The sequence below is a fragment of the Nannobrachium achirus genome, assembly GCF_963921795.1.
Source record: "Nannobrachium achirus genome assembly, chromosome: 6".
Classification (NCBI taxonomy): Eukaryota; Metazoa; Chordata; class Actinopteri; order Myctophiformes; family Myctophidae; genus Nannobrachium; species Nannobrachium achirus.
In genome coordinates, this window is record NC_137815.1 from 41,241,096 (window position 1) to 41,265,093 (window position 23,998).

The following is a 23,998-nucleotide window of genomic DNA, read 5'->3' on the forward strand; positions in this document are numbered from 1 at the left end:
GTTCATTTGGTTCCATTATTTGTACACCAACTGTCAGAGTTAGACTTGTATGGGTCCATTCACACCCCCCTAAAGGAACCCACAGTCCCTGGAATCCACTTTGAGAAACACTGAATTAAAGTATTCAACCACGTTAACTCTAGCATCTCTATTGGGCAAATGTTCAAGATTTGCCAACATTTGTAACATTTTATTTATGCGTTTTGAGCTTGTAGAGCTGCTATTTCAATTCTAATTTTGAAAAGCAACAGTGTTTGGATATGAGGTTTCCAACCAACAGCAACAATCAGTTGTACCTACACTAGGCATGAGGTTGGTTTCTAGACAGTTACACAGGTACACCTATATCTTAGCCAAAAGTGTGGTCCATGGAAAGACAAGTAATGATGATAAAGGCATTATCGTAACTCTGGGAAACCAAAGTTGTTTTGATCTTTTTGGCTTTAATTCCTGTGTTTTCAGTCCCTGTCATCCATGTGCCTTCAAGTTTGCAGAAGGGGCTAAACAGCTGACAGATCTGCCCAAGTTATACTTCCATCGTGTGACGGACTAATTTAAGCTCGATTTGATCTGTAGAATTTGTTCTCTTGAATGGCGCTAATATTTCTTTGATCTGAGTCACAAATGGTGACAATGACTTGAGTCATTAAGTACGCAACAGACTACTCATACATCTTAATTACAGGCATGCTTTTTTGTGTGATTCTATGTACACTCCCAGATGTACACAGTCAGAGAGGCCAACAAACTGGTGTTCGTGTTTTGATACAGTAAACACATACCCAGCGAAAGCAAGTCTGCCCTGAACAAAACCAGACCGCTGTGTTAAGATCGAATTATACACCGTTCGTGAGACAGCATCCGTGATTAGAAAACCATTTCGGAGCGGACATATTGCTTTTTCATTGCTCACATTTTGTTCCTCATCCCCCCATATTTTTATGCCAAAACATGAACAGCTGCTAAGTTCTAGTACCATAAGCTCTTTGTGGTCAAACACAGTAGCGCCATCTAGTCGAAAACATCAGCACCATAAAATTATAGTCTCACATTTTTAAAAAACTGTTCCTTTCACAATGTCAAGTATTTACACTGATAATAAAACACAGGTTGTAGAAAATGACAACATAATCCCTGATGCAAACATAAATAAAAATAAAACTTTAAAACCAAAAGACAAATGTAAACGGTGTGCGTGCGTGCGTGCCTGTGTGCGTGCGTGCGTGTGTCGGTCTGTCTGTATCTAATACTATAACATGACTTCATAACTTAATGATAAATAAGAGCCAGTGCATAACGTTTTGGTAGGAAATGCTCTATGACACAATAATCACTAAGTGCAAGCAGCAACATCAGGGGCCATCCCAGAAATGCTGACAGGATTTCGTAACACTCTACCAAGGGAGACATCTTTACACAAATATGACTTGAAATAACGCGACACGTGTTCTTCGCATGAGAAACGAGGAAATTATAAACGTGACATTAAAGGAACTGTGGCAATGGTAAAAAGAACGGTGAATTCTGATTCAACGGAGGCCTCCTGTCAGTGAGGTGTGCTGGGGTGATGCATTTTTGCAAAGCTGGGTTCAGGGAAGTGGGGCAGAGAGAATAAGAGGGTTGATCTTGGCCCCTCTGGCTACTAAAGGGGGTTAGTTTTACATCCCCTTAACCGCATTCCTATCCAGGAAAGGGATTTTCCCGGTATGACTTTCTCAGGAATTCAAGCTTTTGGCCTAAACACTCCCACTCTCACTTCGAATCAAAAGAATCCGGGTTTTCTTTCCTGTTGATCTTCATTTGATGCCTCCGTTTCACATCATGGTATAGGGCTCTTCAATGTCTGTGAAAGAGAGAGGTCCATTCCATGGTGGGAGACTGGAGGTCTGTGGGTCTGGTTTAGGTTGAGTTCTCACCAGTTGTTGGGTAGACGGCTGGCCTCTACGCTGCCTGAGTGATCCAGCTCAGCGCTGTCGCAGTCTGAATCATCATATAGGCCCTGTTTTAGAGAAAAGAGCATGGTGTGTTTGAGCAGTTGCTTGCTCTCAAACCTTTTCATTTCAAAGGGGGGTCCCCAGTTAATATTTGATTATTCTGGGGGTCACGGCCTGAAAAGGTTGAGAACCACTGCCATAAAGTACAAATGGAACCTGCTATTTTTGAACATTTTTGAAAGATCTTGAGAAAGTGAGAACGGCTGGTTTAGATTTCATTCATAATGGGTTAAGTGAACAATCAGATTATCACTTCCACTACTGACTGTTTGTCACTTAAATGGGTAACTTTCTCTCATCAAATCAAAGACCACGATTATTTCAAACCTTTGCCTCGACTATGATTAAAGAAAGAGTTGTCGATCCACAAGCTCACAACGCACCACGATAAAACATGCTGTGGGCTTATGCATCAGCTATCTTCACTACTTTTGTACACCACCACTGTACAACACAGTATAATCCAACATTAATTGGCTCAGACTAATCGATTTTGTTGATTTCAAATAAATAAAAATATTGTTGTCTATTTGTTGATAAAACATCAATAACAACCTGCTTCGCGATAATTTGCTTAACCCACATGAGCGAGATTAAGTACCGGTTCTAAATCTGTGTTTCACTGCCCAGCCCTACCTCATAGCTGTTGTGGTCGGTGGTGTTGAGCTGGGTCTTGACCTGTTGCACGGCGGCCTCCTTCTCGGAGAGCCCGTCGGAGGCCAGCCGCGCCGTCTCCGCGGGGTCCGCGGGGATCTCGGAGCCCTGGGAGAGCAGGTCGTCGCTCTTGTCGTCCAGACGCTCGTCCGTGTTGGTGCTGACCACGTCGGGCGTGCCGCTGTGGGAGTGGTCCGTGGTGTTGCCCTCCTCGCCGTCCGAGACGGACAGGTTCTCTGAGCTGAAGGTGGACAGGGACTGGCACTTGGTCATGCTCACGGGACGCCTGGTGGGACGAGTCGGACCACAGAAGAGTGAGCAAATACAAAACAGTTAAAGATGCAGCGGTATTATTTACAGTATGTTAAATCTATATATATATCTATCTCTATATTCTGATGTTACAAGTTTGTCTGTTGATTTGTTTTCACTTCACTTCGAATTTCACTTTTACGTTTATTGAAGTGTTGAAATTGGTATCCTGTCGTGACAAGGTATTTTCTGTTTAAGAACTAGAGAGATGGGGAGAGGCCTGTTACTATATAACTATTAGAATGTAGAGCTATTTCTAACAAAAAATATAACTTGCACCACCTTTGATGAAAAGAAATGTAGACGTAGTTTTAGGCGATGTACTGTACAAGCTCACAACTCTTCGTGATACGATGCGTTGTGAGCTTGTAGATAGGCATTTAGAATTAAGCATTAAGCTTAAAGCATTAAGAATTGTTAAATGTAGAATTGGCATTTAACAGAACTACAGAATAGTAGAATGCTACCATGCCCTGTGGTGGCTAAGGAGGAGACGTGCTGTGTGTTTATTGAATAGCTCAGCACTGTTAACACTAGGTAGATATAAATAGTGGTCAAAGAAGTGATGTGTTTTAACAGCCCTCACCGTCTCCTTGGCAACTCCACTTCGCTGTCCACTTCTCCTTCTTCCTCCTCTGATGATATGCCGCGTCTCTGCAGAGAAACAACCAATCAGTTTCAACTAGCGCAGAGAACCAGCCAATCACTTTCAACTTGCAAAGGGAACCAACCAATCAAGTTTCAGCATGCACCCATTACCCACTGTGTAGTCTCTAACTATTCCACAATCTTAGAATGTTATATAGAGTCTGTGATTACCCCCCCTGATAGCAATAATTGTTCGTCATTTCCATTAAATGATGATAATAATAATAATTCTGATGTTTTGGAGAAGCCAATTGATACTGACAACTAAATGTCAACACTTGGCATATTTGAGTGTAAAAAAAGGGAAAAGTCAATGCAGGCAAAACATTAACTAAGAAGGTGTGGGATTTCCAAAAACACAATAAACAATATAGGCTTTTGGCAGACGCTCTTATCTCTCTTTAAAGATAATAAAACATATAACTGAGTTGCTTTTGGGGAGCCAACTTAAAAACAGATTTAATTGCTATGTCACCTGACTGCGTGTGACAGCGGCCCTGTAGAGCAGCGCTGCGGGCGTGAGGCGTTGACTTCTAGGCGAGCGCATGATCCCTGTCGCCTCCTCCTTCTCCTCGCCGTCCTGGGGAACGCGGGGGGCTCCGAGCACCGACCCCCTCCCCACAGCCGCCCCCCTCCCGCACGGCGAGTCGGGGCTGCTGGAGAAGGGAATGGACGCTGCGTCTTCGCTGGGCGTGTCACTGCGCGGAGGAGTCTCTGTGAGGTCGTCGGCACACCCGACGCCCACGTCCGGCCCGTCCTCTGTGCCTTGCCCTCCGGCGCCGGAGGCCCCGAGTCCCGCTGACGCGCTCTGGCTGCCTCCCCTCTCCAGCCCGGGCCTTGTCTGGCCCTTCCTGCGGCCCTCCGCCTCCAAGGTGGTGGAGATGAGGTCGGGGCTGGACGAGGACATCTTCTTGAGCAGCAGGTCGTGCTGCAAGCCCCTGAGGGCCGCGCTGGGGTCCAGGTGCTGCTTGTTGCTGGGGACAGAGGAGGTAGAGTTCACCAGAGCTAAGGAGTTGGAGAGAGTGGCTTTCAGCTGAGCCAAGTCCCCGCTGCTGCCCTTGCCGGCCTTGCGGTAGCGCGGCTTCCCCCTCCGTGAGCGCCCGGGGGATGTGGAGCCCTTGGTGGGGATGGTGACCTGGGTCATGGAAGAGTCCAGTTTGGGAAGGATGACCTCTGACTTCAGTAAGTCTGGCCTGGAATGAGAAGAGATTGGATAAACCGATCAAAAACAGTGGATAGTGGTGCAAGAAGGGTGGATACAAGATGCACACCAAATGGTTGAGCTATTAAAGGGACCTTTTGTTTATTTTTAACCTAAATCCCATTGTTCTGATGTGAGGATTTCTTAAATAGGTATACAGTATATACGATATAGTGTGGGGAAAGATTGTGTATGTCTTCTGTGAATTTCTTGTTTTGAGTCATTGGGTGTGTATACTTCCACATTTTGTGTAGAAATACACAGTCCTTTTCCACACTATACATATGATTTCATATCGGAACAATGGGATTTAGGTTAAAGATTGGTGAAATTTCTCTCTCTTTAATACTTTTGTAGTTTATATTGCAATCCTCCAGTGAATTAGGTACAATCAAAGTTTTACTATAACCACAACCTGCAAACAGCGACACTGTATATAGAGACATAAAACTAAAATCACTTGTGTTGAATAAATTGTAATAAATCATTTTAACTCTTCTGCTGCAGCCATGGCCAGGCAAGCGATACCTATAGTATAATATGTATCAAAATTCATTCCACCAGACTGCTGAGCTGTTTATACCTGGCAACCATCAGACTGCTGAACAAGCACTGAGCCCCGTCTGTTCATGCCAGGCTTCCCTGTCGGCACCGGCTGCCTGTCACACAGGACCACATTATTCTTGTACTGTATACTGTATGTATATGTTTGAGTACTGTCACTTATGTACTGTATACAGTACACTGACATGTCTGATATCTGACTGCCAGCAGTGTAAAGTAACTAAGTACTGTACTTAAGTACAATTTTGAGGTATCTGTACTTAACTTGAATATTTCCATACTTTTACTTCTACTCCATTAAATCTCAGAGGGGAATATTGTACAGCGACTGTATTGTACTACAATTATTTTAAAACATACAACACTACAATTATTTGAAAACTTTAGTTAGCCTACTAGTTACTTTTTAAATTTTGATTATTATTACAAAACATACATTAACCACTTCAGCCCTATATACATTTTGGCTATTTGAAAATAGCCGATCTACAAGCTCACAATGGGTTGCGATGCGACGCATCGTGAGCTTGTAGATTGCTGTTTTCAATTGATTTTTATACTGTACATTTGAAAACGTGAAATGGGACATTCTGCATAATGACTACTTTTACTTTTCATTCTTTAAGTACATTTTGATGCCAATACTTTTGTAATTTTAGTCAAGTACATTTTGAATTCCAGGCCTTTACTACCGTTTCTATATTGCAGTATTGATACTTTTACTTAAGTAAAACATGTTAGTACTTTAACCATCACTGCTGACTGCTAAGTGATGTCTCACCAGCACTCACCTGCTCAAGGGACTGTTTCTATATCTGCTTTTTGTTTTTTCGTTTTGCATTTTTAACCTTGCACCTTGTACTGAAACTGCTTGTGTTATATTAGGATGTTTGACATACTATATGACCTGTTTTCCTTGTTTGCCCCTTTCTTTCTTCTTTGAAGCTGCAAATAATGAGCAGAGCTTGTACAGCAGAGTAGTAGAATGTCACCCACTCTATTACACATGAAGTAAACCTTGTGATGTGGCAATAAAATTTGAATCTGGCGTCTTTAATCTTGAACTCCTTGTCATCTCACCTCTTACTGTGCGACGGCAGTTTCTGAGGTACGTTGCGTTTCTTCATGAGTTTCTCCATGGAGTTGGACGGGGCTCCCTGTCTGGAGCTGTTGTGCTTGTTGAAGCAGCTGGGGTTCTTCTTATCCAGAGACTGCTCCCTCCTGTGAGACACAACAACACACCAACACAACACTTACTTAACCACTTAAGTAACTGAGCTCGGAGCGCTTTGTTTCCGTCTACAACAAATCTCTTTGACAAAAATAGACCCAGCAAGAGAACCAACATTTGACATCCCTGCCGCTAGAGGCCGCTATATCCCCCAGGGTCACAGAGTAGATCCTTTCCATTGAAAATACCATAGGGTCTCAATAGCATCATGGCATATATGAACTGTGTCCCAAAAATAAACAAATGACCCTGTCTATTTTACTAATAAATAATCTTTCTCCAAACACAGACATTATCAAATGTAACTCAATATCATCATAAACGACAGAGTCACATATTTTATAGAATCACATGATTATTTTTGGAACACAGTTCTTATAATATGACACAATTCTTGATGACCCTATGATATTTTCAATAGAAAAACCCAGGGGATGACCCAGGAGTGATGTCAGAACTTCAATACTCTATTTTTGGTGTCACACATAATTGCGTTTGGACGTGTTGGTGTGTGTGTACGTGTATATTGGTAGGCTATATCCACAGTTCTGTAGCACCCCCAATTAATACTCAAGCTCCCCCTCAGCACACCCAATAAAAATCCACTGGCGCCGCCACTACATTACCTCATTATTGTATTTAAGGACAGAACTAAGCAGTTAGGCTGCCACATCCACATATTTCTACTGTCTTCTATCCACATGTTAGTGAGCTGGTGTTTAAAACCGACTTCCAGTCTGGAGTGACTGATACGTTAAAGCAGTGGTTCTCAACCTTTTCAGGCCGTGACCCCCAAAATAATCATATTTTAACTGGAGACCCCCCACCCTGACGAGCACTAAGAGTTGAGGCATTACATTTTGTATAAACGGTTCTATTGTGAAAATAGCAGATCTAACGCGAGGCGTTGTGAGCATGTAGATCACAATTTATGCCTCCAATATTTGACAATTTGGCCAATGTTTAACTTTCATTTTAGAAGTATTAAAAAGTCCTTAAATGTTCACTTTAGAAATGTGCAGATACCCTCTATACACTTAATCTTTATGTTGGTTTGTTTACTATGAGTGAGAAAACAATGTCGCACATTGAGTTAATCATCCTGGGACCCCACAAAATAATTTGGGGACCCCCAGGGGGTCCCGACCCACAGGTTGATAACCACTGCGTTAAAGCTTCACAACGGTCTTGCCTGTCGAAAAGAATACTGCACGTTTTCAAGTGATGCAATGCATTGTTACAGTGCAGTCTGTTATCTTTGTCATACTAACTACAGTGTATACATTAAGCTTAATTTATACTGTCGTACTGCGGAAAGCATGCTGAAAATGGCAGATCTACTTGCTCACAAGGCATCATGAAGTGTAATTTTGGGCACACAACATACAGGTGCAGAAAATAAGTCTAAATCAGTCTTTTAGCCTTTAAGTTGAAGCATCCATACTTGAACAGTTCTTTCTCTTTGAGTTCCAGCTGAAGCATGACAGCGTTCAGTTCCATGTAGAGGTTGTTGGCTCTCTCCAGCTTCCTCTCATAGTGCTCCCGGATGTCCAGCGCATGTCTGTGTGTACCGGACATGTACAGTTAACACACACACACACACACACACACACACACACACACACACACACACACACACACTGTACTGTCAGCACATGCATTTTTGCACCATATGCACCATTGACCCCATTTTCATTTCATACAATTTGTTAACTCTACACAATCCTCACTGTTAATTAAACCCCTGACAAAATGTCAGGGAATGTTGGTTCCAGAGACCGCAGAGCAACACTTTGGTCAAGAACACTATTGTTTGATACATTTATGATGAATTAGTTTGCGCAAGTACACAAAATAGTAGAATAAACATAATTTATATTGTTGTTTTTATGATATCAGTGTTAAAGAAGTTATAGCCAAAAAATCTCAATATTAACACAATTAGTGCCTCTTAATCTGAAAGTTGCTTGGTGCCTCGGTGCCACGCCGTTTCCTCCATAGGCCGCCGCTATTATTTTGAAGGGCCGGAAGGGGTTTGTTTTTGTTTTTTTGGATTATCACTTGACGGCAACGATTACGTCATCTAGTCACATGACAGTGTGGGCCCACAAGAGAACATGGCTGCGCCCACCTTTTGTATACAGTATGGAAGAGTGGAGACCATCCTTTGTATAAGAATGTCCCTTTTGGAGAAAATGAGGTCTCTTTATGGGCCTCTCAATGGATTTACTATGGAGGAGGTTAACTTCGCGTGCACGCCCGACGTGCGTTGTAAACAAATCGCGGACATTGCCGATGCGGGCGGGACCGGAGCGACGTACAGTAAGTAATAATATCTTTACTGTATATACAGTAAGATTCACAGTCCTCACCGTCAACGGCGCCATGGTATTAACCCTTTCAATGACGGTGAGCACCGTCAACAGCAGCAGAACAGTTAAGAAAAGGAAAACCTAATATCTCGCCATGTAGACAATTGTGGCTCTGAAAGTGTAAAATATTCAACCTTAAGGGTCCATTTAAGTTAGCACAGATTTGACTGTCTATCCTCCTCCTTCATGTTTTATATGTCCCCGTTATTATGGGTCCCTGGTTGGATAGTTGTGTTCCTGACCTTAGTTCTTCTCTGCGTCGTATGATCAGTTCCTCATCCAGCCTGTGGAGACACGTCCCCTCTGATTTGATCTTCTCAAAATGGCTCCTCACCTCTTCCCTCCACTCTGCCTGCATGGTGAAAACACACAGCAACCTTCATCAGAGCAGACATAGCAACCATCAAAGGTTTCAGGGTGAGATGGTGAAATGATTTAAAAAATACAAGCGATAACATATTGTTGATGATTATAAAGCCTGATTTTTCTGATTTGTACTTGTTATATGAATGTGAAAATAGAAAATAGCAGATCTACAAGCTTACAAGTGCTGTGAGCTTCTAGATAGGCTATTTTTGGCATCTATAATAAGTTGATAGCACAAAGTATATTTATTTTTTATTCTTTGTTCTTTTTTATTTTTATTTACAGCTGTTCCACTTCAGAAAAGACAACGAAGTGTAACATGCTACTATGCACCTCAGAATCACCTGGTTAAAAGCCTTTGGTGTGCAAATGAGGCCTGCACGTGTCAATCAAACCAATGTCATCATAGCTTTTGGAAGACAACCCGCGATACTGGATGAACTGACAGAACACCAAACACCAACAACAAAAAGTGCTGTGTGGGCATTTTATGGAACACAGTGGAGCGTGACAGCCGTTAGCTGTTAGCTGTCAAATCAAAAGATAAAGGGGTTTGGATGTGTGCGTGCGTACGCACGCGCGCAGGCGTTCTGCTCTTCTTATCAAGCTAATGGACTTTGTGAGCACTCTCCTATCCCTCTCTCTCTCTCTTTCTCTCTATCCTCCTCTACCCCCTCCTCTCTCTCTTTCTCTTTCTGTCTCTCGTTCCTCCGTGCTCCACCATTAAAACAATCAATATACTCCCCCCCAGAAAATACTTCTCACTAACGTCACAAGAAAAATCCATTATAGGGGGAGAAGGGAATAAAAGTGGTGCGGTGTAGGGTGGGGGAGTTGGGGGTCGCTTACACAAGGAGAACAGGGATTGGATGGGGGAGAAGGATCGAGCGGCAGACAGGGGAGGGACGAGGAATGATTTGTGTTTTGCGTCATTAGCTATAATCAAGTGAAGGCAGTGGTTTTGCTGCAAGCAGTGGAAATGCACGACGCACTGATAGTTTGTAGCACACGCGTATACATACACACAGTCACACACGGGTGTCTAGTACTGTCTACAGACAGTACATGTGAGCGCGTGCGCATATTTGCCCATGTTCTGTCGGTGAGCTTGATTATGTGTACTGCACGCATGCGCATGTGTCGCTGCCGCATCGTGAAAGGGGTGTGTGTGGTTCTACATGGATACCTGAGTAATGACATGCGTGTCCTCCACATGTACATGTACATTTCCAAGGCCCTCGTCTTTTATTAGCCTGATAAATCTTGTAGCAGTAGACAGCTGGCTGATTGCAGAGAGGGGAGGTATATATACGGCACAACGGGTGTGTTAGACAAGTGATTCTCTTCAATTTGAAGGATCCCCAGTTTGATATATGCATTGGGCCACGGATTTGATAGGATTTCTTAAATCTCAATCTACACTGTAAAGCCCTCAGTCTTCATTTAACTCTGAGAGTGTGCAAATGGAACCAAATGTACCCATAATAGCACCCCCCTCGGGAGATGTTGCTTAACCACTTAACCCTATACACTTTGTTGACCGTTATTTTTTGTGAATGTTCACCTATTTTTTGTTACTAGAAGCTGAATGCCCCGCCCTTTAATGCAAACCCCATTATACCTGTTGTCATATGTTTTGACCATCTGTTTGCCTGTGTCCATTTATGCCCATATATGGAGATATCTGTTATCTGTCTGTCTGTCAGCGTCCATTTTATGTCCATATATGGAGATCACTGCAGATATAGTTCTGGGTCCATTTTATGCCCATATGCCCATATATGGAGATATCTGTCAATTTGCGTCCATTTCATGCCCATATATCATATATCAGCCTAATATACCAAATGTAGGTGTACAGATCTGATGACAGAAGCAAAGTAAGACATCTTTAAAAATGACGTCTCATCTGTAAGTCATTACTTAAGTGAATATCTATATGATCTTGCATGCATTGCCCCCACCCCTAAAGCGGGTCCTCCCCCAGAACATTTTTAACATAGTAGATTTAATCTCCTGTGTTCTGGTGAATTATGTGCATGTTTGATACTTTTATCAGGCTTGCTTTACTAGCATGGGTACAATTTCAGCCTTAAAATGCCAAATGTTGATGTACAGATTTGATGACTGAAGCAAAAGGACATAGTTAATAATGATTTCTCATCTTTTAGTCATTACTTAAGTGAATATCTGTATGATCTTTCTTGCATGCATTGCCCCCACCCCTAAAGCGGGGGGTCTGGGGGTCCTCCCCCAGAAAAATTTTAACATAGTATATGTAATTTCCTGTGTTCTGGTGAATTTTGGGAGTTAGATACAAAATCCAGGAGAAATCCAGGAGATTTGCCAATCCAGGAGACTCCCAGGAGAGGGGTTCAAAATCCAGGAGACTCCTGGGAAATCCAGGAGAGTTGACAAGCCTGCATATATGGAGATCTCTGTATCTGTCTGTCTGTGTCCCTTTATGCCCGTATATGGAGATCTTTGTGATTCTGCGTAAATTTTATGCCCATATATGCCATTTGCGTCCATTTTATGCCCATTTATGGAGATCTCTGTATCCGTCTGTCTGTGTCCCTTTATGCCCGTATATGGAGATCTTTGTGATTCTGCGTCCATTTTATGCCCATATATGCTATATGGAGATATTCAGAGATTTTTTGTTGACTCATGTGGCGTACGTGATGTCAGAGCCTTTTATGAGTGATGTCACAATGAGTCAGTTCTGGGTCCATTTTATGCCCATATGCCCATATATGGAGATATCTGTCTATTTGCGTCCATTTCATGCCCATATATGGAGATCTCTGTATCTGTCTGTCTGTGTCCCTTTATGCCCGTATATGGAGATCTTTGTGATTCTGCGTAAATGTTATGCCCATATATGCCATTTGCGTCCATTTTATGCCCATTTATGGAGATCTCTGTATCCGTCTGTCTGTGTCCCTTTATGCCCGTATATGGAGATCTTTGTGATTCTGCGTCCATTTTATGCCCATATATGCTATATGGAGATATTCAGAGATTTTTTGTTGACTCATGTGGCGTACGTGATGTCAGAGCCTTTTATGAGTGATGTCACAATGAGTCAGCGCTTGCGCCGATTTCCTCCGGAACAGCCTGAGGTCAACAATCAGCTCCGCATAAGGATATTCCGAACGTTTCGTTTCGGAAAACCGCGCGTCGGGTCGGGTCGAGGCCCGGCACTGCACTCCGCGCCGCGGCGGGGAACGCGCGTGCCGAATCTGAAGCCGGTGGGACGAACGGTTCTCGAGATACGCGGATTACAGACACAGACAGACAGACACGCAGAGACTTCTCGCATTTATAGATAGATGATATGCCCAGAACAGAGAGTCACCAACCTGCGCATGGAAGTAAGTCTCTTGCGGCGTGGACAGAATGTCTGCAGCAGCAATGTCCAAATGTAAAAGAATCTGTCGGAATGAGGGTCTGTTCCTGGGTTTGCTGCTCCTGTTGGCAGAAGAAATACGTGTTTTCTTTGTCAGAAACACACAGCACAAGGGGGAAACAATATATTTGTATTTCACTGCTCTCTACCCAAAACTCCTCAAATGTTTCTTTTTTCAAATCAAGTCAGGTCAAAAGTCACATAACAAGAAATAACAAAAGTACTAACCAAAGGCAAATAATCAATTTGTGTATATGTACAAAGAACTGTACAAAACTGTATGTACAGTACGTAACACACAAAAGGATATGTACCGTATAGTGAATACAGTAAGACATTCTCGTCTCTCTGTATTGATCCTGTTATTTTCTGCCACTGATCTGATCATTTCACCCCCTTCCATTTCTCCCTCTAAAAGTCACTCTTCTTCTGTCTCCTCCCACTCACCAGCATTGTCGTAGCAGTATCTTGAAGCCATCTGGACAGCTTTCGGGGATGGGCAGGGACAGGCTGTTGTTGCCCACTCCCCAGATGATGGCCGATGAGTCCACGTCCTTGTAGGGCACCTCTCCTGTCAACATCTCCCACAGCACCACCCCAAACGACCTGCACACACAGAGATGTTCCAGGGGCCGTTAGCCGTTTACAACTGATCGGTCAGATGTGAAATGACCCGATGAAGGTCTAGCCTGGAACTGGAACGCAGTCTTTCAACTTTACTACTAAAAAGGTTTTGGCCTGGTCATGTTTTTGTATGAGGAATACTTCACGTGACAGTTGCTGTTTTTAAAACATACTGTATATCATACTATGTTAAGCTAACATAAACATAACATCTAGTTTCCATATAAAATGTATTTTTGGAGAGCGTGTATTCCATCGAGTGAGTGCCACACTATCATACTACGGAGTATATATGTGGTACTTGGTTGAGTGTGTGTGTGTGTGTGTGTGTGTGTGTGTGTGCGTGTGCGTGCGTGCGTGCGTGCGTGCGTGCGTGCGTGCGTGCGTGCGTGTGTGTGTGTGTTTCAGCTGTAAAAAGGCCAGGTAGTGGTTTTCTTTATCTTTCCCCGGTGGATCCATTCTTGAAGTGATTGGTGCCAAGGATATAGCCTGGTATTGCGATAACAAGCGTGATATAATGCATAATTCATAGTCACCTGAAGTATCGATTCTACCTGATAGAATATATAGCATCTCTCTAGATAAACATTCACTCAAAGGTGATTCCCCCATTCCACTTCTTCCACTAAACGGGCAGCTATTCTAACACAACTCCATCTACAGTAGGTCTGACAGAGGTGGCTGAGGAGGATGTCCTGAAATGGCCACTGTTCCACAGCTCTACCACTGTTGTCCTGCATGGGACCTGTGGGGCAGACCCACGGGACGGTAACTATGGAAGCTTTGTTGGTGATGGAGCCTTGAATCGCTATGGTGACCCACCTACGTAGGTGCCAACAGTATTGCACGGCATTGAGGGTGTGTGTGTGTGTGTGTGTGTGTGTGTGTGTGTGTGTGTGTGTGTGTGTGTGTGTGTGTGTGTGTGTGTGTGTGTGTGTGTGTGTGTGTGTTTGGGTAACAGGGACGTGCAGAGAATGTTTCAGCATGGGCTGACATTTCTAAAAGGGCATTTTGGTGAAAATATAAAAAATAGCAGACCTCCAAGCTCACAACGCGTCGCGCTGCGGCGCGTTGTGATGCTTTGTGAGGTCGGCTATTTGATACCACACTGAACTAAGCATAATCAAGTCAATACTGGAGATACTGGTGTACACCATGGATTTCTACACAGAGAGGCCAATTTTTCAACATAAGATGCTGAATTCAAGTTCAGGAGAGTTTAACAAGGCAATTCTCTTGAATGCTGCTTTCATGTATGGCATGGAAAGAGGGCATTTGCATAGTAAAAACTGCATTCATGGTCTGGAGAGGGCACTTTTTAAATACAGATAAAAGGGCAGGGGCTCAATCCTCCTCTGATGTCTATGTGTGCACGTGCCTGGTGGGTAACCGGAATACTCTCCTTTTTTCTGCCAACTGCTCGGTTGGGGCGGTTATTATATTCTTGTATTTGTTTCACTGAGGATATGGTTAGAAATAAGTTTAAGGCTAGGCATAGTTTTACTGAGGTTAATATTAGGAATAGGGTTAGGTTTTGGCACTGTTTTACTGAGGTTAAGTTTAGGAATAAGGTTAGGTTTAACCATTCAGGCTTAATTTACAGAGGTTATGTTTAGACCGTTCTGCCGGATAGATGCCCGAGCTGACTGTGTTTTGGGGCGAGTGTTCTGGTATTCTGTGTGTGTGTGTGTGTGTGTGTGTGTGTGTGTGTGTGTGTGTGTGTGTGTGTGTGTGTGTGTGTGTGTGTGTGTGTGTGTGTGTGTGTGTGTGTGTGTGTGTGTGCGTGCGTGCGTGGGTGCGTGCGTGCGTGCGTGCGTGCGTGCGTGCGTGCGTGCTTGCGTGTGTGTTTCTTCATCTCCTTGCTAATAGAGGAGAATAACTTTCACCTGTGTTTTGGTTTGTGAGGTACAGTACCACATTTATTACTGTATGGAGACAACCTAATGGATGTCAAAAGATATGATGGACGGTTGTTAGTGGGTATTATGTAGCACCGTACAGTATAGCATCCATCAATAATTTAACTGGTGACTCATTCCGATTGATTTGGTCTTTTATAACAGCACAGAGAGCAATACATGTAATTCAATTTCGCATCGGTTTGATGCTGGCCACTTTGGAAATATATGCATTTTCAAATGCATAATGCAGTGGATCTCAAACATTTTCATGTCAAGGACCCCCAAATTGAAATGTATTTGGCCACGGACCATCATCTGAAAGGATTTTGTGCCAGGGACCCCCAGAAGAGAACATTTGTGTTCAAATGTCTACCGAACATTATTCCAAATGTTTCACATTAAAAAGAAAAAAAAAGGAATAATCAACAAGAGCCGATCTACAACCTAACAACCCGTCGCACAGCATGTAGATCGGCAATTTTAGGACCCCTGGGGGTCCCCAGACCCCTCTTTGAGAAGCACTGGTATAATGTGAGCGAAACAGAGTGGATGTGGCTTACAGAATGACAGAGTGAGAGAATGTTCATTGGTGCACTGATCTCATTCTGCTGCCTCAGCTCATTTTCTCCTTCAATTTTTAATCAGGAGAGTTGAGTTATTGGTGCTGAGCTGGGAAATACCATGAAGTGGGCACTACTAGCTAGTTGTATATCTTAATGTTGTGTGTTGCAGTGGTTCTCAAACGTTTTCATGTCAAGGACCCCCAAACTGATATGTATTAGGACGCTGATGCAGATTGTGTGACAGGGACGCACAGAAGAGAATATTTGCGTTCCGTTTTTCTTTCTTAACTCATTTAACTCACCCACTTTGAGAACCACTGGGCTTTAGAAGCAGTTCATGTTTCCAGACCCTAAGGTCAACTATAATAGTCAATGTCCCAATGATTTACTGACTGATGGACCGACTAATGTATAACGGGTCGTATGATTGTGTCGCCGGAAAACATAGCATAAAAAATATATATGATCTCGCTCCATGTTTTGACCAAGTACAAGCGTAATTTCAACTGTCAGCTCTCTACTAGTCTCTAGGTACAGTAATTGCACTGACAGTGACAGATAGATTTAGCAAGGAAGTTCTTTGTAAGTTGGGAAGATAAGAGCGTTCACATTTAAACGTAACATTCAATTCATTTAAGAACAAATGACAAATTCCAGTTCGCCACTTCTGCCACCAGAACAGAAAACAGATTAGAAGGAAGTAGGTTTCAGTTTATGAGTGCCACTGAGCTAGGCTAGGCTTTGTTTTATTTCAGATTGAATAAAATAAGGTTGCATTTAAGTCAACGTTACAGCATGTTGTACTGCATTTAAATCATTAAGTTATGTCATATTGAATGATAGGTTACATTATATTCAGTTACAATGATAATTCCTACATTGTTTTATTGTATATTTATATACATTATCTTCCAGGATTATACAGGACTCTAGTAGAGCTGTCACAGAACATTAGTACAAAAATAAGATGAACAAAGTACAACAAAAAGACCCAACCACAACCTCTCTCTCCCTCTCTCTGACACTCAGTGTGTGTACAGTAATTTACATACATTTAAGCTAAATTCTATACACCAATGCGCTCTTATTTTCTTTTCCTACATCAAAAGCTTTTTAATCCTATTTTCACATCTCTGCTAATGCACTGCTGGCCCGTGGCCAAACCCACTGCAGGCTTGGAAGGTTACTCCAGCCTCTCCTGAGCACTGCAGCATCTGGTGAATCAATTATTAAATTAGACAGCGTTCCTTTCAGGATGGAGAGGGGAGAGAGAGAGAGAGAGAGAGAGAGAGAGAGAGAGAGAGAGAGAATGTGGGAGTGGAGATTAGTGCTAAACTCAGGGCATCCCATCTGATATGCTAGTGGGCCTATACGATTTCATGTAATGAGATATTGTACATAATACCACATAGATCTTTCTGGTAATAGGATAGCAAACTGTATAGTAAAGTATAACTAATGGGATCCTATGTTGATTTAATGAGAGATTACACTAATCGTGAGGGGAAAATGTGGAGGGGGAGAAAAAAAGCTGTTTTACCACATAAAACCGCCATTTATACTTTGTCACATAAAATAGCAAATAAATAGTTTGTGAAAATGGTGACAACAGCTAGAAATATCAGATCTACAAGCTCACAACGTGTCACATCATATCTTTTTCAGCTATTATGAGGGGATCAAAATAGGGACAGCAGGTTGAAAGTAATTAAAGAGGGGGGCTGACACACTTACCAAATATCCACCTTCTCTGAGACAGGCTCGTTGCGAATGACCTCAGGAGCCATCCATGCCACCGTACCAGCGAAGGACATCTTGGTGCTCTTGTCACTAAGCTCCTTGGATGTACCGAAATCAGAGATCTTCACTGCGTCATCGTAGGTGATCAGCATGCTGTAAACAAAGAATTGAAAGAGAAATAAACATGCTTGAAGTTTATGTCTGATGTATGATCAAAAGGAACAACCTTTGGACAAATGTAAAGGAAGGCTACATTAAAACATCTTTTTGTTGAACGTATACATTTAAAATAAAATAAATTCCATTTTGACTTATCCTTACAATAACTATACATTAATGCTGCTACAGATACACTTCTTACACACAGAATAAGACAGTTCTTACACACACAAGAAGACACCTTAGTGTTCCTATTCTGTGCATGTCATTATAGGTGAACATTCAATGAAAATAGGCAATAAGGCTTGTTGTCTAGCTACCACTCATCATGTAACATTTGCTGTGTGTTGTATCAGTGGGAGTTACATCAGATGGTGCAGTCAGTTCAATCACAGCAGGTCCGCTGAGTGACTCACTTGGGTGACTTGAGGTCTCGGTGGATAATCTTGTGGAGATGCAGGTAGTTCATTCCCCCTGCGATACCCATGGCCCACTCCATCAAGAGGGAAGGGGTGATCTTTCTGCCCGCCCTCAGCACCTCGTACAGTTGGCCCTGGGCACAGTATTCCATGATGATGCAGTAACAAGGAGCCTGGGTGCAGATGCCCCTGAAACAGCAGAGAATCACAGTGGATGTTAGTACAGAAGTTGGCATGCAACAATGCTTAGTACAGGGATAGGAGTGGAGCAGAATAAAGTACAAGAGATACAAGCAAAAGTGATTAATTAAACACTTTGGATGTTTTTTCTGGGTAGTAGAATAGATATAAGTATCTGTATTTTTCAAGGTCCATGAAAACACAGATGTTTTTTATTTCCTGTCGAATAAATCATTCAATCACTAGTGCATATAGAGATGTACAGTTTCAGTGGTAGACTCCTACTCTTCAGTAAATCAGGGCTCTACAGTGTGAATATTTCACTCGCTTTTGCCCCTAAAAATAGATATGTGCAGAGAGGACAAATAATTTATGAACAGTGTTTTACAACCTTCCATTATCTTCTGCAGTGTCATTATTTAATAAAATAAAAACAGTATCGATGTTTCAAAACGTATTTTCTTCAATTTCAATGTTTTAAAATAAAAACTTTCAAATGTTGTATTTCAAACTTCCAACATTTCATTGTGTCAGTGTTTTGAAAGCTTGCTTCAATGCAATACTGTTCCTACTATAACTCATTTTCATTCTATCCTCATTGGGTTGACCAACAGATCTGAGAACTTGCACATGGGCATTGACCATTGACATAGTTATGCAAATATGTAAGCTGTTTATTGGCATTTTCGTAAACTCTGTCACAAAATTAAGACTCTGCCCGTCCTCATCCATTCACATGTATTTTGGTTCCAACAGGTTGACCAATCGATCTGAAATTGCACGTAAATTACATGTAGGCATTGACCATAGAGGCTCTGTGAATTAACTGGAGTCCCGGGTTTTATGAAGGTGGAATACCTGTTCCGGTTCATTTGCCCATAGCTTAATTTGATTAGTCCAGCAGCAGATTTGAATGGCAATTGTGTTTCCTGTTCAAATCTGCTGCAGAGCCAATCAAACGAATCTATGGGACGCTGAACCAGAACAGGAAACCGTTCTGCACAGACCTAATTAGCTATCGCCACTGTCCGGCAGAAACCTACTATCTCCACCTTTCAAGTTCTTTCGTAAATAAATGCACTACTTCATCATACACAAAAGTAGTGTCGCACTGGGGCGCCCGCTGGCCTACTGGTCCAGGCGCATACGGTACCACATAGGCTCTGATGCTTGACAGTGCATGCCCAAAAACAAATCTTAAAAAAGAAGAAGAAAATATATAGTGTCGCACAAAAGTACTGAAAATAGCTGAACTACAAGCTTTTTCTATGGGACCTGTAGTCGTGATTGCAGTCCCATAACCCAGACGGATGGCCACGGCATGGTTTTATTGGTTGTCAGGGTGACTGTGGTAGGGGTTTGTGACTTGGCTTCTGCTGTGAGTGGAGACGGGGGGAAGTGATTCACGGGAGCAGTGCCAGAGTTAATTGATTGGCAAGTGATTCCAATTTTCTAATTGTGCGCTCCTCTTTATTATAGTAGCATAGTGAACCCATCCTCAGGGCTACACACACACACACACACACACACACACACACACACACACACACACACACACACACACACACACACACACACACACACACACACACACACACACACACACACCTGAGAGAACGCCAGCAGAGAGAGAGAGAGACAGAGAGAGAGAGAGAGAGAGACAGACAGACAGAGAGAGAGAGAGAGACAGACAGACAGACAGACAGACAGACAGACAGACAGACAGACAGAGTGACAGACAGACTGACAGAGAGAGCTGGCTAAATGGTGCAAAGTTATAAATTACTTTGATTTAAATGCATAGCAAGCAGCAGACATAGCAAGGCAGGCCAATATAGACTTGGCACACCAATAATCCTGAGTTGTGTTCATGTACATGCCTACTCAATAAAGAGCAGAAGCTTTAATTACAAAATGGTCTCATCAATTGTGTCTGCAAGACCCCAATGTAGCACTCATGTGACATAACCTATAGGCGGAAGGGGACATACTGTGTGAAAAAGAAAGTTAGCATCGATCTCCGACTATCCTGCACTCACTTGAACGTGATGATGTTGGGGTGTTTGAGCTTGCGTAAGTGCTTGATGTCTGTCTCTTTGATGTCTCTGACTTTCTTCACAGCCACCTCCTTGCCGTGTAGTTTGCCCAGGAAGACGGCCCCCTGGGCCCCGCTGCCGACCCACTGCAGGTCTGAGATCTCTTCAAACGGAACCTCCCACAGCTCTGAGACACGGAGACAAGACAGGGGGCAGAGTTTAGTGTGTGTGTGTACAGCATATAGAGAGGGTTGCAATATAGAGAGATGGGTAAAAGACAGATTTTTGAAGTTCTGAATGAATGATCCTAATATGGTGTGGCTTCCCTGTAAAACCGAGAAGGCTTTCAGACAGTTGGATAAATGAAATAACAGTTATTTGGCTTACTGACTTGAATCCCTTTACATAGACTACATCTTGAACTACTTGAACCCTAGTAGCAACCCTATTCTGTGCATTTACTAATAGGCTGACATTCGGTGAAAGTAGATGTACATGCTCACACAATCTACAGGCTTTATATGAGTTCGTAGGTCGGCTATGTGAGCTCTATCTGCAAAATGCCGTGTCTCGACTGGTCTTCAACCAGCCAACATTCTCACAAGTCTCCCCCCTTCTCCGCTGCCTCCACTGGCTCCCGGTTGCAGCCCACACTGAATACAAAACACTGATGCTGGCCTTCAAAGCAGCCAAAGGTATGGCACCTCCATACCTCTAAAGCCTGATCAACCCCTACAACCCCACCCGTTCACTCAGATCAGCTAACACTGATGGGATGCTGACAGAACCCTCGCTAAAAAACCCAGGACAAAAATCCACTCGTCCTAGACAATTTGCTCTCCTGGCCCCCAAACTGTGGAATAAACTCCCTGTTGCACTTAGAACAACAGACTCACTCCCTAGCTTCCGCCCTGGCCTGAAGACTCACCTCTTCAGACTCCACCTAAGCCCATATGGACTAGCCCAGGCGGTTCCCACTTGGGTCCCATATAAATTTGCCGAGGTGGGGCCCACCCAGGGCCCATGTAGAACCCACGTTGAGCCCATGTGGGCTAGCCCAAGTGGTTCCCACCTGGGTCCCATATAAATTAGCCGAGGTGGGGCCCACCCAGGGCCCTTGTAGAACCCACACAGTGCCCACGTGGGCTAACCCACGAGGGACCCTTGTGGAAACCACGGACATTCCCACATGGGGCCCAGGTAGGGAAGCCCACCCTGTACCCATGCGGGACCCATGTGGGCGTGCTGGCTGGGATAGCACTTACCGTAGCACTCACCTACCCCCCAATGACCATACATGAAAGCTAGATAGCATTTTTTAGGTTTTTTATATTAAGCTTTTTTACTGATTAGGCGCTCGGTCTACTTACGTTATTTTTGTCTAGATTGATATTTCTATGCATTTGATGTATTGATGTTGATATATTGATGTATATTACCTTTCTTATTATATTACCTTGCTTACTGTATTGTACCTAGCTTATTGTAAGTCGCTCTGAATTAAGAGAATCTGCTAAATGCCTAAACTGTCTGCTGACATTGACTAGCTTGGCCTTGTGGTTCACTATATGCACGTATGTGATTGGTATACTTTTGTGGGGACACAGAGATACAGACATAAGCAGTGTTGCCATGTCTGCTTATTTATATTATAAGCAACTTTGGGCTTGTTTTTCTTTTAAGCCGCTTGTAAATATTGGTAGTTGCGGCCGGGTTGTTCTATAGGGTTAGAGTGGCTGATTGTGATGCTATATTAAGTTATTTTGCTCTGTTTCGCCTATTTCGCCTGTGTGTGGTTAAATATCAGCAGGTTAATCAGTAGTCGTATTTGTGTGTGTGTGTGTGTGTGTGTGTGTGTGTGTGTGTGTGTGTGTGTGTGTGTGTGCGTGCGTGCGTGCGTGCGTGCGTGCGTGCGTGCGTGCGTGCGTGCGTGCGTGCGTGTGTGCTTGCGTGCGTGTTTGACAAAGCAGCATGGGCTTGCTTTCATAGACCTGCCAGCTTATTTCTCTCACATAATCTGGCAACAGTGGACATAAGAAGCATAGAGACAAAGCCTGTTCTAGACGGCTTGGTCCCTTCGGCACAACGCTGTAAAAATACATTAGAGTTACAATCCGTAGGTTTTATGTCTCTCCCGACGGAGAGAGCTAATTGTAACGATGTCAGACCTACAATAAAGATGGCGGCACACCTAGTGTCCAATCCATGCTGTCTGCTTAAAATAACTTTATTATCACTGCCAAGCAAGCAGCCGGTGTCCTACCTCAGTGGTTCTCAACCTTATCAGGCCATGACCCCCCAAATAATCATATTTGAACTGGAGACCACCCAAAATAATCATATTTGAACTGGAGACTGCCAGATATAATCATATTTGAACCTCCACCCTGACAAGCACTAGGAATTGTAGGAGTTGAGGCATTGCATTTAGTACAATAAAACAAGTTCTGGAGTAACCACCAGTTACATTTACAAACCAGAAACGCACTCTGTCGTGGTGCCAACTTGCGCAAGCAGAGCACACCATGAGGTGCGCTCACCATGCACTGGCACACCATGCACCAGCTATCCTGGTTGCCTGTTAATGAAGAGTGATGACGTTGCCAGAGATGTTGGTCCCTGATTGGGCTACGGGCTTAAACAAGAGAGGACACCGACATACATACACACACACACACACACACACACACACACACACACACACACACACACACACACACATACATACATACATACATACGCACATACGCACATAACGGTACGCACATACGCACATACGCAGCCGATCGCAGTACTTGCGAGCTCTGCCTGCGCAAGTAACAAGCTTCATGATCAGCTTTGACCAGCTCTTGGTTTGTGCTTGAGATTTTGGCCCGACAGAAAGATAGACAGACCGACTGTCCGATAGTGGCTTACTTACCGTATGTGTGGTCACAGTTAAAAACAGTGCAGTAAAGCAATTACAGGATGAACACACACACACACACATACACACACACACACACACACACACACACACACACACACACACACACACACACACACACACACACACACACACACACACACCAAGTGTGTGACCCCCTGTTCTGTACATGAACCCTAGCTGTACCTCAACCTGAGATGTTGGGGTGAGTGTGTGTGTGTGTGTACATGCAGCCAGACAGACAGGGAGCTCTAATCTGCAGTGGATAATACTTGCTCAGTCCCCTAAATCCTGCTTAGCACCATTGTGGGGCTGCCACAAAACATGAATCCAACACTCAGCAGGGCGGCAGAAGAACTGAGGGGGGAGAAGGGATTTGAGAAACCAATGCTAGGTGTATGTTATGGTGGGGGAATGAATGGTACTGTGTAGAGAGCAGTGGTAGGTGTATGTTATGGTGGAGGAATTAATGGTACTGTGTAGAGAGCAGTGGTTCTCAACCTGTGGCCTGGGGCCGTGAGGGTTTTGCAAGTGGGCCCCCAAAAATATTTGGCAAAACACAATTTTAATGATGATATATTAAAATATTAAAAGGTAACACCAATAAACAAGATCTTAAAGTATACGATGCTAGTTCCATTGATTCAACACAATCGATTGATTGCCCATCCGACCACTAATCGTTTTAAGTAAGTA

General features: G+C 43.3%; 1 protein-coding gene across 1 annotated transcript in view; it reads right to left on the minus strand.

The window, feature by feature from the left end:
- Positions 1-1,912: 1,912 nt before the first annotated feature.
- LOC308287423 (mitogen-activated protein kinase kinase kinase 12-like) overlaps positions 1,913-23,998 on the minus strand; it is a gene marked incomplete at both ends in the record, with an annotated part of 25,548 nt that continues 3,462 nt past the window's right edge. The window contains 12 exons of the mRNA XM_080728594.1: positions 1,913-1,999; positions 2,631-2,934; positions 3,547-3,614; positions 4,084-4,801; positions 6,454-6,594; positions 8,049-8,165; positions 9,219-9,328; positions 12,708-12,816; positions 13,202-13,360; positions 17,577-17,735; positions 18,158-18,349; positions 20,380-20,563. Coding sequence (XP_080584720.1) covers positions 1,913-1,999; positions 2,631-2,934; positions 3,547-3,614; positions 4,084-4,801; positions 6,454-6,594; positions 8,049-8,165; positions 9,219-9,328; positions 12,708-12,816; positions 13,202-13,360; positions 17,577-17,735; positions 18,158-18,349; positions 20,380-20,563 — 2,348 coding nt within the window. The remainder of the gene's footprint in view (positions 2,000-2,630; positions 2,935-3,546; positions 3,615-4,083; positions 4,802-6,453; positions 6,595-8,048; positions 8,166-9,218; positions 9,329-12,707; positions 12,817-13,201; positions 13,361-17,576; positions 17,736-18,157; positions 18,350-20,379; positions 20,564-23,998) is intronic.